Below are 19,359 nucleotides of genomic sequence, written 5' to 3'. Positions count from 1 at the left end.
TGATGAGACCCGTTTTTTTTCATCAACAGCTTGTTGTTCTATCTCTATGTTTCTCTCATTTATTTATTATTCTTTACATTTGTTCTATATAGTTTTTTCTGAATATTTAAAACCGCTGAATTTAAATGTCTCCTGGTGTGTTTGTCCTCCAGAACAGTCGATCAAAATGTTCATCCGGGGCCGGCCCATAACCATGTACATCCCCTCCAACATCCTGAAATATGAAGACCTGAAGATGGAGCCGCCCTCTGAGAGGCTGGAGCTGGACTGGGTGTATCCTTCCACAGTACCACAGCAGCAGTGTGCTGCCTCCATATTTATGAGGGATATTTTCAATTCAGACAGTGCCTATTTCACTGTGCGCTCATTTCCTGGATTCAAGCCACGTTGTTCGTAATGGAAAGTATCTCTTTAATAGTCTGTGAGAGCAGCATCAACCACATATGAACTGTGAGCTGTGGGTGACATATGTTTAGAAAGACATGTATGGAAACATGGAGATTACTTGATAATGACGCACTTTTTTCGTGTGGTGAACTGTTATTTTATTAGATGAAATGGACCAATGATTAACCTGAATGTGACCTTGACCGTTTCCTGCCAGCTATGGTTACCGGGGGCGGGACTGCCGTGCCAACCTGTACTTCCTCCCGACGGGCGAGGCAGTGTACTTCATCGCCTGTGTTGTTGTGCTCTACCATATCAAGAACCGCACACAACGCCACTACACCAATCACACAGACTGTGTCCGCTGGTCAGTGGGACACAATTCATTTCATCTGATTCTACACACACAATGAAATCAAACTCACTTAAAGAGCTAGAGAACATGTTTTAAGCATCATATGGCCTAAAGGCCGTAAAAGGTCAGATGTTGCCTATTTGAGAAATTATTAAGTTAAATTATTAAGTTCTTCCAAATGTATTAAAGGTCCCATTTCATGGACATTTCTACTGATCATAATTCCATTGTTGAGGTCTACTAGAATAGATTTACATTGTTCAATGTTCCAAACTCACATTGGTTTCTCATACAGCATCTCTGTATACTGGCCTACAGGGTGTACTTTGAGGGTTTTTGACTCTGCAGACCGTTCACATGCATAAAAACCTTCATAACACACAAAGGGACGGGTCCTTTAAAGCAGTGGTTCCCAACCTGGGGGGCGCGCCCCCTTGGGGGGGTGCCAAAGATCGCAGGGGGGGCGCCAGGCCTCAGATGATTTAAGGCCAAATATCATATTTAGACTTTTTTTTATTTATTTTTTTACATATAATTGTAAAGCAATACATGATTGTCACTAAAAGCCTTGTCTCTACATTACAATAAAATATAAAAATAATTGATTAATTAATTTGAATAAAAATTCAAGTTATTATTAAAGGCATAAAAAGACAGAAATGTATAATTCTTTCTTTAATAGAAATGTTTCTCCTGCCCGTAAAGTGTCCAAACCGGGCTTTTCTGGATAAGCGCATTTTTAAAACATGGTCATTGTCCATGCCGGTTTCAGTTTGATTATTTTGTCACACTTGCTCCGATCAGATCGGTCTCCTCCATTTTGTAGATTATTTACAACTTTTGAATCCACATCAACACATCGGCAAAATCCGGCTTACTTTGAGCATGTGTTTTAAACAGTTTAATCCCTTCGTGAATTGGTTCCACTTCCGCGCCGTCCTTTAATTTCTTCATACAGCGGGAATCCAAATGAATGAATCCTGAGTCCAATAACCATCAAAGTCACTCCAATAGTGCTCCTTAATTACGCTTTCATCCTCCTTTAACAAATTACTTCACAATCATCCAGTTTGTGACAGTAGTTGTATCATTTTTGAGACTTTTAAACTTTAATTACCGCTGTTGTGCCCCCCCCTCCTTGTGTGTGTGTGTGTGTGTGTGTGTGTTTGTGGGGGGGGGGGGGGGCAAAACAGTGGTAATTAAAGTTTAAAAGCAACTTCCAACAGGAGTCATTTGGGGGGGTTCTTGGGAAAAAAGGTTGGGAACCACTGCTTTAAAGGACCCTATCATGCTTTTTGGGATTCCTCTTTCCTGTCGTGTGTTATATACTGTAGGTGTCTAAAATCCCTGTGTTCCATCCATGACGTTACATAGTGACATCATTATGCAACACTTGCGCTTCTATTGGCTAGTGCTCTAACACATTGTACGTGATAGGCTAAGGGCAGGAAATTTCCGACATCTCTAAGCGGTTGACAATCACAACAGAGCCGGCCAGTTAACCAATCAGAGCAGACTCTGCTTTCAGGCTTAAAAAGGCTAATTGTATAGATCCAGGGTTAGTATTCCATTTCTTGAATAAATGAGTGTTATTGTAATCCCTAAAATCCCAGTCAAGAATAAATCTGGCCCTCAGATTATTCAACCTACGACTTTATATATTTCTGCTAATCTCAAAATACTACAAATCAAAAACATTCAAAACAAGGTGGACCATGTTTTAACTTAAAATAGATTATTATTTCACAATATGGTTTGGCATTAAAATAATTTTAACTCACAATAATCTTCAAATATCTTAATAATATAAGGCCACTGAGCAGATTGGGAAGTGCATACACACTTAGTGGTCTCATGCTAAACTGGTGACATTGAGGGGACTTTGTGTTGGATAATTAGGCATTGACATAGTTCAGTTTTATATCTGTTCATTGATATAGAGGAGGAGTAGTTGTGCATTTATGGAAAAATAAACACAAAGAAAAAATTACCTTTAAAAAATGACTCATATATGTCGGGACTAGGCCTCAGATTAGTAGGGAATTGGCCATAAACCTATTCTGTTCAAGTTGAACAAGCAGAAAGATCTATTAAAAGGTATTCAAATGATTGAAGCCCACTGAAACAGGACATTATAAAGTCCATATAACCCTGGTAAGGCAGATATACATACTGGTAACCAACACACCCAGAGCAGTTCAAAAGAGAATAGCATATTTGTTTCTGCTGTGGAGGGTGCAATATTTACTGTGTACTAAAGACTTGGGAGATGATCAGCACGCTGGCTTGTCACCACATGTCTCTAAACCTCTTTGAGCTAAAAACTGTACAGAAAACAGCTGAGAAAAAAGTTCGTATTAGGGCTCAGATCCAGGGGACTTTCCTACTGCTGGCATAATGAAAATAAAACGTACACAGCCTTCAGTGGAGAACTTTGAAAGTAAATGTTTCCCCAGAAAATCCCCCTAAATCCCAATACCAAACTGCCAGGCTCTTAACACAAAGCCATGCATATACGAACCAACATAGCCAAATAATGAGGCTCATTTGGGGGATTCAAGACATTGCCACACACATACTCGGTGAAATAACCACACTTTTAAGTTTCTCAATAGAACTCAGACCAACAACAATCTTTATTATAGGTTTGCTTATTTTCACTTTTGACAGTATGAGTGTTTTGGACAAATTCATGAACTAAATATGCCAAGTATTACTAGTGCGCATAACATGTGTTTTTTTCACCAACTTAAAAAAAAACAGGGAAATTAAATCCAATCTCTGGCTTGGGCACCTTACTAGTGTACCTTTTTGCACTAAATAAAAGCAATAGGGTGTTGTGTGAAATAACACATATATTTATTTGCCCCAATTGAAATATTAAGGCCAAATATGTATATTCCTGAAATAATGGTTTCCAAGTGGCACTTAAAGGCTTTTGGGCAAACCACAGTTTAACTGTTCCTGCAGGGAAGCCAATAAAGTAAGGAACACTCTTTATGGCTTTAATGGTCCGCTCAATCACATGTGATTTGGAATGAGACCATGACTATAAGGTACAAGTACTGACTTTCAGCTGTAAGGGCATTTGTGGGGTAGCTTATTATGTTAGTATGACTTTTTTTTGTCTTACTTTGTGTTTATTCCAGTTGTCTCCATTCCATCAGTGTCATTTACAAACCATTTTAGCAGTTGCTAGAAGCTCGATTCTCTTGAATATAGAAAAATATGTATATTTAATAGTTGTTATTTTGGTTGATTGACTGAAAACACCTTGTACAGCTACAGAAGCACTTTTTATTTTCTCTCAATATTTGATATTGATGCAATTAAGAAGATAGCTTGAAAGACAATTTATTCCCCACTCTTAATCCCGCCTTCAAAGCTCTGATTGGCTCCCCAATTGGTAGAAACAGCTATCTCTCAACACAACATCAAACCAACATGAAGATTTAGACAGACAAACACAAGGTGTACCCAGAGAAGCATCTAGAAGCTAAAGAGACATTTCATTTTTTAGGACTTGGTGGAGACCAAAACAGAGATACAAAAATGTTGTTTCACTATTCACATACTTGAATAGGGTTTTTATCTTAGAACCATTTACAACTTATTTTTGTTATGTAGTTAAATCATTTCTTGTTCTTCTTGCAGTCTTACCCTCCACCCTGACAAGGTCCGTGTGGCGTCTGGACAGACAGCGGGGGTGGATAAAGACGGCAAGGTGACTCCTGATAGGGATACCAGTCTGATGAGCATTGATTGACGATATGCACTATATTCACAACTTTTACTACTAAACAGACTTAATTTCCCATATTTTTGAAAATGTAAATGACTTGATATACTGCTGGGTAGCTCAACCTATAAAATACATAATGATTTATTAGTAGATTCATATTCTGTATTATAAATCCATACCTGCCAAGTAGCTAGTCACTACCTTTGTAAAATGAATGTAGTGGAGTAAAAAGTAAAGAATTGCGGTCAAAATACCTCGAAATTGTACTTAAGTTAAACATACTTAGTTACATTCCAACACTGGGAACAACCCTTACCCTGCTCCATGTTTTTCCGACTGCATACAAGCAGTCAGTATTATATTTTGCCTCATAATATTAGCAAATGATAGCTAAAACTAATTGTTGAAGATCAATGGAACTAAAGTGTTTATGTGTGTGTGTGTGTGTGTGTGTGTGTGTGTGTGTGTGTGTGTGTGTGTGTGTGTGTGTGTGTGTGTGTGTGTGTGTGTGTGTGTGTGTGTGTGTGTGTGTGTGTGTGTGTGTGTGTGTGTGTGTCAGCCCCTGCAGCCCTGTGTTTATATCTGGAACTCCACCACCCTGGACACCCTGCAGCAGATCGGCCTGGGGACCTTCCAGAGGGGGGTGGGATCCGTGGCATTTTCCTTTGCTGTGAGTTGATTGCAATATAAAACACTCACTGTGCTTCCTCAATTATACTTTATAAAGGATTTACCTCAAATGCAGCCAGGACCTGGGTTGCGGTCGAATAATCAAAAAATCAGCTCCTAACGTCTAACCCTATTGTCTATTCCTTGACCTCTGAGTGAAACGTCATGGGGTTAAGGGATAGTGGATAGGAGAATTCAAAAGGACTTAGGAGAAGAGACTGCGGTACTTTAGAGAATCCGACTGCACTTTCACTATCCAAAGTGTTTATGATGCGCCAGTGGAGGTCATAAATGTGCGTCTGCTGCTGTGGGGAAACTATGGAAACTACAGTGTTCTATACAGCGGACTACAACATGGATGTTTAATAAGAACGAGGGACTACTGTAAACTCATCTAGAGACTCTGCACCGTGCTGTTGCTTTATGCTTTATGAATGTGGACAACAGAGAAACATATTCTTCATGACCAAAGTTGGAATTGAAATAAAAAAGGAAAGTTAAACTTATGCTTGTCACCCTCTCCCTCCGGTCCACAAATGATCCCAATACGTATGATTGTATGAACTATGAAAATATCTTAAAATCAATACAAATGTATTTATTATAAACGTTAGTCTTTAACACCTATCACTGTGTATATCACCATTCAAACATCTTTTAAAAGTTGAACAAACCCCACACAGCTCAGTGAAGACTGTGAAATGTTGACTTTATTTGATCATTTCAGTAAAAACTAACGTTCATATTTCTCTTTTTGATTATAATACTGATGAATGTTCAGAACAAAGCACTTTGGCAGCTTACCACATACGTTTTAAAATGCTTAATAAGCACCGTAACTTTCATGATATAATTTCTCTTTCATAATCGGTTGTTTCCGTGAACGGCCGACTGTTGTGTGACGGCAAATGCTGCGGCTGCAAGGCATTGTGGGGCAGCATTTTCTCCTCTCCTCTCGGTGAGGGAGGTCCAGTGGTTCCTAAGCTAAAGGAGGCTATTAAGGAAGTTTGAAACCTCCTTTCCTATCATCTAGACTAGAGAATTGGAACGGCACTTGTCATGGCTGCCACTGAGGGACTTCCAGGTCATTTCACTCCGTTAGGAAGGTTCCTAAGTTAAACGGACTATTGGACTTCAGCCCTGGCCTTTATTTAGGACAGGGCTGAAGTGCCCCCTGTCCTCCAGCCTTTGGAACACCATTATCTGTCATGTTCAGTTCAGTTTGATGGCTCTTTCCTCAGCCCTGACCTTATCAGCAGCAAAGAGGGATTTCTTTTTCCATTTAATAATTTTCTCTAGTCACTTCCAATTAGCCATTTTGTGATTGCAGTGAATGTACCGTCAGTTAAACGTAACACTTCCTGAGCAGCCTTTATTATCCTGTTGGAAGTGTTGAGTTTTATATTTTAGGCTAAAAAATAGCAGAGTAATAGTGAACATAATGGATTGAATTAGTGCTGTGGAACTTTACATGATACTAAGTTGACGTGATGTGATTTTGTGTTGGTGTTGTGTTTAGGACTCCGGAGCGTTCCTGTGTGTGATTGACGACTCTAATGAACACATGATGTCAGTGTGGGACTGCAGTAAGGGGACCAAGCATGCAGAGGTCAAGGTAAACAAAGTCAGGTCACAGTGTAAAGGAACCCAACAGGGTTAATAATAAAGAAATGCCAACCCTTCAAATGATAAGAAAAACATTTTAACAACAGCTTCATTTAAAACTGTAACGCTCCTCATCTCTACATGATAACCTAGCTGCTTTTTATTTCTTTAAATCCATATTTAATGACAGTATAATGTAACTTGAACTGAATGGATTGTTTTCCTTTTCAAGACACAATATCTGGATTTAAAGAGAGTTTCTATCAGTAAATATGTCTGCAGTAATAATGAAAAATGAATGCAAACATATCTCATTGCAGTATCATCTGATCAGTAGAAATATATTGATCAAAAAGTCACTATAATAATATGTGATTTCTTGCTATAATGATTAACTTATTTCGATGATAATGCTTTTGTTGTTGTGTTATAGCTTATTCTGAAGATCCTCTGCTAATAAGAAATAGTGTTCAAATAGTGTTTCCCGCTTTGAGCTGAGGTTGGCTCATCTTTTTTTGATAAATATTTTCATTTTTCTTTTTAAGCAAAAGACATTCCCCCAAAGAAGAAGGGGAAAAAGGTTAATTAAATAAATAGAACAAAGTTACAATAATAAAAAAAAATGAATCCTGAAATTAATACAATTTTACATATGAAGATGTGACAGTCAACAATAATTAAAAAAAAACCCACTAAAAACAGCATTCATGATTCATCTCTTGCATACTAATTGACCAGGTCGTATAGTTCCTTTCCAACAAGTGTATGAATGTCCCCCATGTTCTATAGAAGGCATCAGGTTCTCCCTTAACCTCTTAAGCCCCAAGCCTATTTTTCAGGTTTCAGGCTCGAAAATGACATTCCCAGAACAAATGACCATATCTTCCCTTCTAAAAGGGTTAAATTAATAATCTTTTTTCTCAAAGTAATGATAAACCTGTGAGTTGGATGTAGAAAAGTCAGAATCAATATACCGTAATTTTCGGACTATAAGCCGCGCCTTTTTCCCCATTTTTCGACCCTGCGGCTTATATAACGGTGCGGCTAATCTATGGATTTTTACAGCTAACGGCCACTAGGGGACCTCCTAAATCTATGGATTTTACAGGTTACAGTCCACCACCTTTAACTCTATGGGCTCTATGGCCGGTCCGCGCCCCCCACCTTTAAGCGGCGGGCTCTAGCAGGAAAAGCTGGAGGCCGGAAAAGAGTGAGACAGGTAGCGCGCAAATGTAAAAGTGGAACCGAGAGTGCTACGAGAGACAGAACGAGAGCAAGAGAGACAGACATTACGAGAGCGAGACAGTTTGTCCCCGTACCACTGGTTGAAAACCACTGCTGTAGATCACTGCCGGTACGTGCGCTGGGAGCGCACCGTTTAAGTTTGAAAGTTGAAAAGTGTGTGTGTCTGAAACGCTATTGTTAGAAATTAAAATCAATGTTGATATGGCGTAATTTGAATTAAATACACTATTTGATTTAAATCAGTTTTATTCTGAAAAACCGGAAGTTCTCACTATTAGCTTAACACTTTTATTCTGAAAATTCGTCATTTCCGGTTAGCATTTAGCATCTGGCGGAATCATACGATTTCAAACCTTGAACCAAGGTGAAATGACATGTGATGTTGTACACTGAGCACACTGGGATTAGCACTCATTTATTGACGCTGAATAATGTGTAGCAGGGAATGTTTAAATAACCACAGGCGCCAGAATGATGCAATTTAGCTACAGAAAAAGGCAGGAATTGCATTGGACCCGCCCCCCGACGACGCCGGCCAATAGGAGAAGACCTCAGATGACAACAGAAAGAGCAAGCCAAGAATTGATCTCTTCGACCCCCTGACCTGAACTGACCGGTCGGATGTGGAGAGCGCCTCCACTCGCACATTTCATTTTGTACACCACCGCATCTTTTGTGTAATTAAATGCTGTTAACTTTTATAAGCTTCCCTTGACTCTTTTCAGTCTCTCCTGCCTTCAGGGTTCTAGAATTGCTTTCACTATGTGATACATTACAGTTTACACAGCACAGTACATGTTCTGTAGCTACTATTGCACTAAATGGTAGCACTTGAATACGTTATGCAAATATGCAACTGGTTTGTTGAAATGTTAATAAATGGGAGCTTCCTCAAACAGCCATCTCTTTCCCGACAATCCCCTCTGTGCACGAACCCTTACATATGGTAATTAAACATTAAAACACCTGCGGTTTATAGTCCAGTGCGGCTTATATATGTACACATCATTCAATTTAGCTGCTGCGGGTTATATTCAGGTGCGCCTTATAGTCCGAAAATTACGGTAGATGTTTTTATTTTAAACAAAATTCAGATTGAACATGTTAAAAAACTGTAAATTATAGTGTCCGTCCAAAAAATATTTTGTACTTATAGTGAAAACTAACCTTGAATGATGGGTTAGTATACTAAAAGCTTTAGGAATCCAAAGTACAACATATAATAAGTACCCTGTATCAAGATTGATGCAAAACAAGTGATATTTGACCTTTTTAGACAGATTTAGCAAAAAAAACCTTCTGGGGCCATTTGGGTGGATTTTCCATATCTCTGGCCCCCTTTCTTCGATTTTGACATGTGACATCTCTTTCTGATCGTTAGAGCCAATAGAATCGAAGGGAAATCGTCCCGCACACACTCATATTTTTAAAAAAAGATGGCGTCTTCGCGCATTCAATGAAGCTACAGAGCTTAGGAATGGCCTGCTCTACTATTTTAAAACGGAATTGCAGTTTTATTTCTTATAGATTATCAGAACATTTCAAAGGGGACACAGCCACATTGGATATTAAATCATAGGTTCATTTCTCTAAGGCCAGACAATGAGAGAGGTTTCTTAATCAGTGACTGATTGAGGGGCTTTCTGGGTTTGTCCAAAAGACAGATATTAAACGATCAGCTTGGAGAAGATAAAAAACAATTAGTTTTATTTTGGTGTTATTAAGTCTTGGAATCACAGTGAAAAACCCAGAATACAGAGCATTCTGGGAGTGTGGCGGAAACGTTTGGTGATAATGTGTCCAGAACCTCTTTCCAAAATGCTTGATAATTGAATTGGAACAGTGTTCCTTATCATTATTAAACGTTACACATGGATCTGGATTATTTGCATCAAAATGGGGTTTGTCTGTCTCATCTGATTGTTGGCAACAAACCTAGCTCCCAAAAGGTTTGACCCTTCCATTAACAGTTTTTATTGCAGAAATTTTACATTTAAGGAATGATCATCCAACCCAGGCTTTCATAATCTCCACAGAAACAATGCAACCCTTCATCTGAAGCTCTGAATGTGAACACAGCGACAGGTTCTTATTTCCAAATGGCCATCATGGCTGCATGCTGAATGTGTAGATGCTTTTTATAAAGGAGGTCTGTTTGGAGAGATTAAAGGGGGGGGGGGGGTGTCTCTGCTCTGCTTTTATGGGCTTTTATCACAAAACGCCTCAACTTCCCTGAGAGCAATTCCAGCGCGGCTGTCATGGCAGCAGTGTAAATATTTTATACAATGAATTTGTCCAGGTGTGTGCGTGTGTGTGTGTGTGTGCGTGCGTGCGTGCGTGCGTGTGCGTGCATGTGTGTGCGTGTGTGTGCGTGCGCGTTCTGTGATGCAGCAGGGGGAATGCATAGGTGGCTGTTTGAACGTGTATATCATCTCAAGTCGGGAATTTAATGGGCTCGTGCAAGAACTTAGTGTTTGGTAGCATGGAGGGTCCTGGTAAACCCAGTGCTGACCCACACTGTATAAACACCAGTTCATCCAGCAGGAACCAGATAATTACACCCCCCTCCCCTCTGCACTGAAGTGGAACAGTCCATATTCTCTGAATGGAGCTTTTCATGTTCAAATTATGGTTCTGTACATACTGTATACATCATCCCACTAGGACTGTGCATTTGGTGGTAAAAAACATCTCAAGAAAAACAATCTGCAGTTCTCTTTGGGCCTTTGGAAAATATGCGTTGCACAGCCTTCATTTAAAGCTGCTATTCTTGTCTTGGGGTTTCTTTGTGTTGGGACCATGGTTGGGACCAGCAGACGTAGGTCACGTTTTCTGTCGGCCTTCAATTCTCCCATGCTTTGACGGTAGTTTTAAGATATTGAATATAGGGTTGCGGTGGAATTGTCCAAAAATCAGCTCCTTTCTTCCTTTCCTAACCACTATTCCTTAACCTCTGTGAGAAACGTCACAGGGTTAAGGAAAGATGATAGGAGGATTCATCAGGACTTAGGAAAAGAGACTGCAGTGCTTTGAGAATCAGACTGCACCTACACAATGCACGCCAGAGGATCTCCTCAATGTGCGCCTGCTGTGGGGGGAAACTACAGTTTTCCATACAGTGGACTACTGTAAGGCACATAGATACTTTGCACCGTGCGCTATAATGGTGTGGTTTTATGAAGGCCTTATGGACGCTGACAACAGAAAATATATTCATTACCAAGGATAGAAAAGGAAATAAAACAGTAAGGTTGAACATTTGTTGCACCTATTAATCTCATAGACTTAATCCACACGAATACCAATACGTATGATTGTATGAAAATATTTTTAAATAAATAAAATGTTATGCAATATATGCATAATTTATTAGACCTTCACATTTATCACTGTGTATATCACCATTCAAATATGTTTAAAACAGTTTAAGAAACCCCATTAAGCTCAGTAAACACTGTGAAATGTTGACTTTATCTGATCATTTATATTAAAGAAAGGAACGTTCATATTTGGCCTCTTGATTAATATAGTGTTGAACATTCAAACAAAGCACTCTAGCGAGTTACGGCAAAACTTGTATAATGCTTATTAATAAGCACCGTGACTTTCATGATATAATTTCTCGGTCACGATCGGTTGTTTGCGTGAACGGCCGAATGTTGTGTTACGGTAAATGTTGCGGCTGCAAGGCATTGTGGGGCAGCATTTTCTCCTTTATTTTCATAAAGCAAGGTCTAGTGCAGGCCTATTCAACTGGCGGCCCGCGGGCCAGATGCGGCCCAGAACCAACTCCCGAGTGGCCCAGCCTCCCGTAGCCAAATTCCTACACTAGTAGGCTACAGACCATGAACGCAACACTCCGCGTTGCATAGGAACCACCAAACCACAACGCAGCACGTTTTTTGAAAGTGCATCTAGTGGTGCTAGTAACGGTGGTCCTATGATAGCAACTCTAAAACATGTCTCTCTCAACTCTGAAGCGTAAACAGAGACAAAACGGTCATTGATCTTGTGGAGCAGATCCAAGTCAAGCTGGACCTTTTCGCGACCGACTTGAGCACGGGTCGGATACTGCATTTTCCGACGCTCCCCAAACACATCACATCTCCGGCACAAATCACGGATGTAATGACAGATTTCATTGCGAGGTTGAAAGAGAACTTTGCCGGTCGATTGGATGGACTTGCCCTGCCCACAGAGGTGATGATGGGCTTTGCCAGAGACCCCTTCACTGTTGCAATAGAGGGGGACATATCAACCAGAGCAAAGGAAGTGGTCCCCTGCATCGACAATGGGAAATATACACTGGAACTTATTGACATGCGGCGCACTAACGGGCCAGCGAAGTTTTGGAGTGATGTCAAAAAACAGCAGTTCCCTAACGTTCAGAAAGTAGCGATCTGTGTGCTCAGTATGTTTGGATCAACATACACATGTGAATCAAGCTTTTCACACATGAACTCAATCAAAAGTAGCACTCGCTGCTCCCTGACTGACAGCACTCTTCACCATTGTCTTAGGATTGCATTGACATCCTATGAGCCAAAAATCACTGCTCTTGTTCAAAACAAAACATTTCCTTCTCCCATTGAGAAAGTCAGCGATGACAAATCACAAATGAGGTGATAGTAAGCACCTAGTTTACTATAGTAGACGTGTAGTGTAGTATTCATTCATATAGTTACCCGTATCCCTTGTTATGGGTTTGTGCACTGAAGGGTTTGACAGTTCTTTCTGTATTCATTTAAATGCACTTTGTAATGTGTCTGGGTCAAATGTGACCAAAACGTATGATTTTTTTGTTATTACTTGAAAAGTGAAAAAAATAGTATTGCTATACTACCTCTTTGTGTTGCATTGGAGCTCTTTAGCCGTTTTTTTTGTACGTGAGGACATTTATTAAGACTGCTATTATTGTATTCAGTAAAGGCACTTTGTGATGTGCCTGGTTAAAAAAACATAACCTGAATATTTGACTTCTAAAGCAAACAAATGTAATGCTACAACTGTGCACTTTTTTTTCAGATTCTGTTAAATTAATGCTAATTTGTTGTGTTTTTATGCACTTTTTGACCTACCTTTGTTAGATGATGTTAAATATGTTCTTTATTCTCGCGTCCAGGAGAGAAGCTTTAAAATGAGACTAAATGGAGTCTCTGAAAAGATTCAAATGGGATACTTTAATTAAAAAAGGCGCGGTAGTGTTACAGACAGAATATTGTTCCGGCAGAAAACAGCTGTGATCTGGCTCTCCTGAGCAAGAAGAGAAGAGCCAATCCCCCGTTCGGTGCCGTTATATATCCTCTGCTGGCTCCTCCCTGCCAGCCGACTCGCCTCACCTCTAATGTCCGTTGTTGCATTTAAACAGAGGATAGGTACTTTTCACCTTCAACATATGCTTAATACGCCTTTTCTCCTCATATTCTCTTTCATCACTTTTCATGTAACACATTCTAAACGCTGTAATCAATACTCTAAAACATACAGAAAATGCTTCACGGCTGGTTTGGTTTCCGGTCATTCCGGATGTTGTCACATGCTACTCTCGTCTGTAAACAATAGTGTATTCAAATAAACTGTACTTTCATTTAATATTCAGCATGGTAGTATCTTGACATCTATAGTTGTAGTGTTAAATCAGTAGGTTTCGGTTTGCACCACTCCATGTCATTTCGCTACTCAATTCACCTCTTTAGGAAATCGTATATTAGCCACATGCTCAATGCTAACCGTAGATGAAGGATTTTCAGAATAAAAGCTTAACTGCTTGTGCACAAGAATTTCTGTTTTTTCAGTATAAAAGAGCGTTTAAACTGACGGTATGTTTAAGCTACATTATACCATCAAAACATTGATTTAAATTTCTAACAATGAACAATGAATAAAAATTGCATGTTTTCCATCGCAGTAATATGTGTTGGTTTAAAATGTGTCACTACCCGCTTTTTACAGGCCGCTGAATGTCTGGCCCAGCTGAATTTTGTAGTTATAAAATCTGCCCTGGTCTAGTGTTTCCGAAGCTAAAGGAGGTTATAAAGGAAGTATTGAAGCTCCTTTCCTATCATCTAGAGCAGTGTTTCCCAACCGGGGATACGCGTACCCCTACTGGTACGTGGGTGGTCCCCAGGGGGTACGTGAAAAGATTTTGAAAAAAAAAAAAATAGATTTTAGATTTTTTTTAATTAAAATGTTTACAGGAAAACTGTACCCAAATAATGAATAATGCTTAATCTGAAATAATGTAACCAAAATTGGGGGCATTCAAATTAAGCAATAATTTGCTGCCTATATATTATTATTGGCGCGGCGTTCAGCTTCCCGCCGGACTGTCAGGTGTTACATCATCATTGTAGTGGCGCGCTGGTTTTCTTGCTAGCTAGCAAAATATCAACATCCTATCAAGTGAATGCGCTGATGTTTATTGAGATCAACATTTCTGTTAACATAATCATTATGGATCAATGGCTGAGTCGAGCTGGTTCATGCAGAAACAACAGCACAGGTGATACTGCTGAATCAGGAGAACCCGTTCTCAAGAAAATGAAAACAGAGAAGGTGAAGAATCGTCAGTTTGGTGAACATTATGTGCTCTCCGGGTTTACGGTCACAACTACAGAGCCACCGCAGCCAATGTGATTCATCTGTGGCGACGTGCTTTCTAATAATAGCATGAAACCATCCCATTTACATCGGCACCTTAGTACTAGACATCCCGCCTGTGTGGGTAAGCCTGCAGAGTTTTTCCATCAAAAGCTGGCTGAATTTAAAGGAAGCCAAGAAAAACTAAAGAAAGCGACATCGGTCTCAACCAAGGCCTTGGAGGCATCTTATGCCGTGTCGCTACTCGTTGCTAAATCGAAAAAGCCATTTACCATAGCCGAAGACCTAATCTTGCCTGCTGCTATAATTCTCGCAGAAACTATGCTCCATAAGAAAGCAGCTGATGTCCTGAAGAAAGTGCCGTTGTCAAATAATACTGTGTGCCATCGGATCGACGACATGGGAATTGACATTATTGACCAAGTGGTGGAAAAATGTAAAGCGTCTGGTACGTTCGCTTTGCAGTTGGACGAATCAACGGATGTCAGTGGGGAAGCACAACTGATTGCGTTTGTGCCTTACAAAGACACTTTGGAGATGAACGAGCACATTCTGTTTTGCAAGAAACTCACGGGGAGAACTACCGGACAGGACGTTTTTAACGTTATTGACAATTGTTTCTCTCAACACAAGCTCGGCTGGGATACCTCTCTGATATTTTCAGCAAACTCAACCAGCTGAATCTCTCTCTTCAAGGTAAAGACACAAATGTTCTTAGCTTGTATGACAAAGTGTGTGGATTCATGGAGAAGATCAAGCTCTGGCAGAGCAAATGTGAAAAAGGGGATACAAGTTGTTTCCTGCAGCTGAACGCATACATTGCTACTGGTGAATGTGACAGAGCTCCAATTGTGAAAATAGTACAAACACATTTGTCCAAGCTCAAGAATGAGTTCAACTCCTACTTCCGTGATATTGACAACAAGTCATCCACACTGGACTGGGTGCGTAATCCATTTGTGACGTGCATTAACAGCAGCATTCCCGCCAGACTGCAAGAAGACCTCATAGATGTGTCCTCAGATAGGAGCCTGAAGATGAGGTACTCAAGCACACCACCGCCTTTAGGTTGGCGTGGTGTGGATAAGGAGTATCCTGAATTGGGGAAACATGCCCGGAATGAACTGTTGCCTTTTGGGTCCACATACCTGTGTGAGGTGACATTCTCCGCCATGACCCACATCAAGACTAAACACAGGAACAGACTCAACTTGGAGAATAACCTGTTCACAGCTGTTGCAACAATCTCCCCCAGACTCACAAAACTGATGAGGGAGAAACAGGCTCAAGTGTCACATTAATTGGTGAGTTACCTTACTTTTTTTTTTAAGTACTTAAACAATGGTTATTATAATGAATATGATTAGTTATGATTGAATATGATTTAAGTGTCACATTAATTGTCGCATTGGGTCACACAGACAAAAATATCCTCCTCTTCTCTATCTCTCCTCGTCACTTCTCTCCTTCCACTCCCAGGTTTCACCTTAGCTACACACACACATTTCACACATTTCACACATTTCACACACATTTCACACACACACACACACACACACACACACACACACACACACACACACACACACACACACACACACACACACACACACACACACACACACACACACACACACACACACACACACACACACACAGGTATGGGCCGCCGTGCCAATTTTAATGTGGGCCGCCGTGCCAATTTGACTATACACTGCTCTGTCATCTCATGGTGGCTGGTGGCTGGTGGCTATCCATGGTGAATGGTGTGTCAGAAATGTAGTCATATTATTAGGCTATGTTTTCGTTGTCCTTGTGGTTTGTTGGACTTTATGTCATATTATATTATTATCTGATATATATTTCGTTTCTATACCCTTTGTAGAAACGAAATCTTAAATATTACACCTTTTCTTTGGTTACTTTTCTTTCATACGTTGTTTTAAATTGTAATCTTGACTGAGCGACTTTTTACGCACGAGCGTCAGATTACCACCCCGGACTCCCGATATAATGTCAAGCTTTATTGGGTTTAAAGGGCCCGGTCATGCGGCCCGGGTCTGATATGTGCTGCCACTGCACACACACACACACACACACACACACACACACACACACACACACACACACACACACACACACACACACACACACACACACACACACACACACACACTGCCACAATATATAGACTATTAATATATCCTGGGGATCACCACGATTGATTGCGTAGTAGGGGGTACTTTAGGTTGGCTTGAAATGCTTTGGGGGTACAGTACTCAAAAAAGGTTGGGAACCACTGATCTAGAGAAGTGAACAGCTCTTATCATGGCTGAGACTTCCGGGTCACTTCACTCTGTTAGGAACCTTACTAATCCAAACTGACAATTCTAACGCAATCCTGGTCTTGTGTGGGTGTGAAGGTGTGTCTTTGTGTTCTTGCCAATTGGCAAATAGGATATGGTAGTGAGTGGCCCATGACTTGGAAGCATCAATTGATCAACCGTCCTTTTCATTATAATAGTTTGCCCCTCCCCCTACATACAAGCCCTGCTCCTACCATCCTTTGTTCACCCCTCAACGTGCACTCATTGGTAGGATCACTGCGTAGGTGGTTGCAGTTCTTGCAAATTCAAGCTTGTTTTACAACTCAAACTAGGTGTGAGCAAACAAATACCTTACTCTGGCTGTCATGTGTCCCTAAACAGATAGTGTACAGTGGATTAAAAGGCTGAGTTTGCAGGATGTTCAACCAAAACCAAGAGCTTAAAGAGGCCAAAATGCTCTGTGAAGCTGAGGCGAAGTGCAGGGTTTAATACAAATCCTATGTGATCAAATAAAAAAAATCTAGAACTATTCGTTAACACATTGGATCCATTGTTTTTACTTTAAAATCATGATATGTGCCACATTGAATAGATGCATGAGATGGATTTTAAAGCTCTAGAAGCCAAATTAATACATATTTATTCTGAACAATGACTCAAATGATTGTGAAATAGTAATTAAAAAATTATTTGAAAGGAGTCAATCATAACTTGACTCTGCATCTCATCACCTTTTTACGCCTCTTTTATATCATTGTTTTATGTTCCACAACTTTTCCTGATTACTTCTCTGCACTCCTGTCAGCCTTATCATTCAAAAAACAACTGTCCAAGACCCTCATTTGCCTCAAACGTCTTTCTGATTCTGCCTAACACGTGTTTGTGTGTGTGGTGTTTCCAGAATACCAACGAGGCTGTGTTCGCGGTGGAGTTTAACCTCAGCGACAGCTCCAACATCATCACCTGCGGGAAGTCCCACGTCTACTTCTGGACGCTCAGCGCAGGACAGTTCACCAAGAAGCAAGGCATCTTCGGAGTAAGACACTTTCTATTCATCCTGAACGCAAAAACAATCTTCCCTTTTTCTGTTTCTTTTTTTCCCTTTTTGGTCAAAGAAACATTACATTTTAAGCTGAACGTTCAGAAAGTTAAAACTAAATCCTGTAAAAATCACACAACTAATATGAATGCTTATTGGTAATAATAAGAATAAGAAGAAGAAGAAGAAGAAGAAGAAGAAGACAGGTATTATTTTAAATTTAAAATCATTTTGAATAAATCTGACTTTTTTCATGTTCCTCTAAAAATTACTTTTAAAAGAAAAACTTCAATTCAAGTTCCCTTATTGTCTGTACAGAAAGTACAACTGAAATGAATCAGTTTCCTCAGTTTGAGGTCAAACATAGAGAAGTCAAACTTGTGAATAACCATATTGATTTGGGAGAGAACGTCCAAAAGAGAAATGAACAACCTGGAAGAATCCAAGCTGTGAATCTGATTTAAATGTAATTTATGAAATGTTGAGTATTTTGAATCAAATATGTATTTTTACGCCACACCTAACAATGTATCAATGTATTGTTCTATAAACATCTTTTCAGAAACACAAGAAGCCGAAGTTCATCCAGTGCTTTGTGTTCAGTCTGACCGGAGACGTTCTGACCGGAGACTCCGAGGGAAACATACTGACGTGGGGAAAGTCAGCCGCAGACGTCAAAACGCTCGGGAAAGGAGCCAAAGGTTAGTGTACTGCACAAAATCTAATGCATCTAAACAGAAGTGAGTTATTCAAGTTTGTGACAGACACAAACTGATGTATTAACTATGAACACTATAGGGAGGTATAAACAGATCATGATCAGGTGTCAAAATATACAGTTTTGACTAGGGCTGCCCTGTCGTCAATTCAGGCGATTAGTCGACTAATCGTTACACATTTATAATATATAATATGATTATTATTTGTTATGCGTGTTTCAAATGCTGATGAAGAACATAACAGCTTGTTACGTTGTGCTTCACATAACATATTAAATTAAACTGTAATAATGACATTTCGCCATATAAATGAAATGTTACATGTAGAAAGTCAGCGGTTCATACAGCAGAGACGCCTGTAAGGACTGTTAATGTGTGTCGGAACAATTAGAGAGCACAAACAGTCAATGATCATCCAATAAATACTACACAGGAAACAGAAACACCGACAAATATGCGCGTCTGCAAAAATACCTCTGCACATTACGCCCTCATCATGAAATAAAAGCGTTCATTTATCGTTTTCTGAGTTCAGAATGATTATTATATATATTATATGTTGATTTAATGCTAGGCTGCTGCCTGCCTGATGTTTTCCTCCAATTATGAGAAAGGAACCCATGTTGTCGGGGTAATTAAGCTCCGTGTTTTGTTATTATGCCGGCGTTCAG

At 39.9% G+C, this 19,359-nt stretch overlaps 1 protein-coding gene across 1 annotated transcript in view; it reads left to right on the top strand.

Moving 5' to 3' along the window:
- The window catches only part of eml3 (EMAP like 3), a 72,662-nt gene that overhangs the window by 39,001 nt on the left and 14,302 nt on the right, over positions 1 to 19,359 (top strand). The window contains 7 exon segments of the mRNA XM_079671118.1: positions 153 to 273; positions 605 to 754; positions 4,397 to 4,466; positions 5,044 to 5,154; positions 6,673 to 6,768; positions 17,832 to 17,966; positions 18,532 to 18,670. Coding sequence (XP_079527244.1) covers positions 153 to 273; positions 605 to 754; positions 4,397 to 4,466; positions 5,044 to 5,154; positions 6,673 to 6,768; positions 17,832 to 17,966; positions 18,532 to 18,670 — 822 coding nt within the window.

This window comes from Notothenia rossii, assembly GCF_949606895.1.
Source record: "Notothenia rossii genome assembly, chromosome: 3".
In the NCBI taxonomy this organism is placed as follows: domain Eukaryota; kingdom Metazoa; phylum Chordata; class Actinopteri; order Perciformes; family Nototheniidae; genus Notothenia; species Notothenia rossii.
The sequence above is the reverse complement of the archived record's forward strand: the minus strand, read 5'-3'. Positions and strand labels throughout refer to the sequence as shown.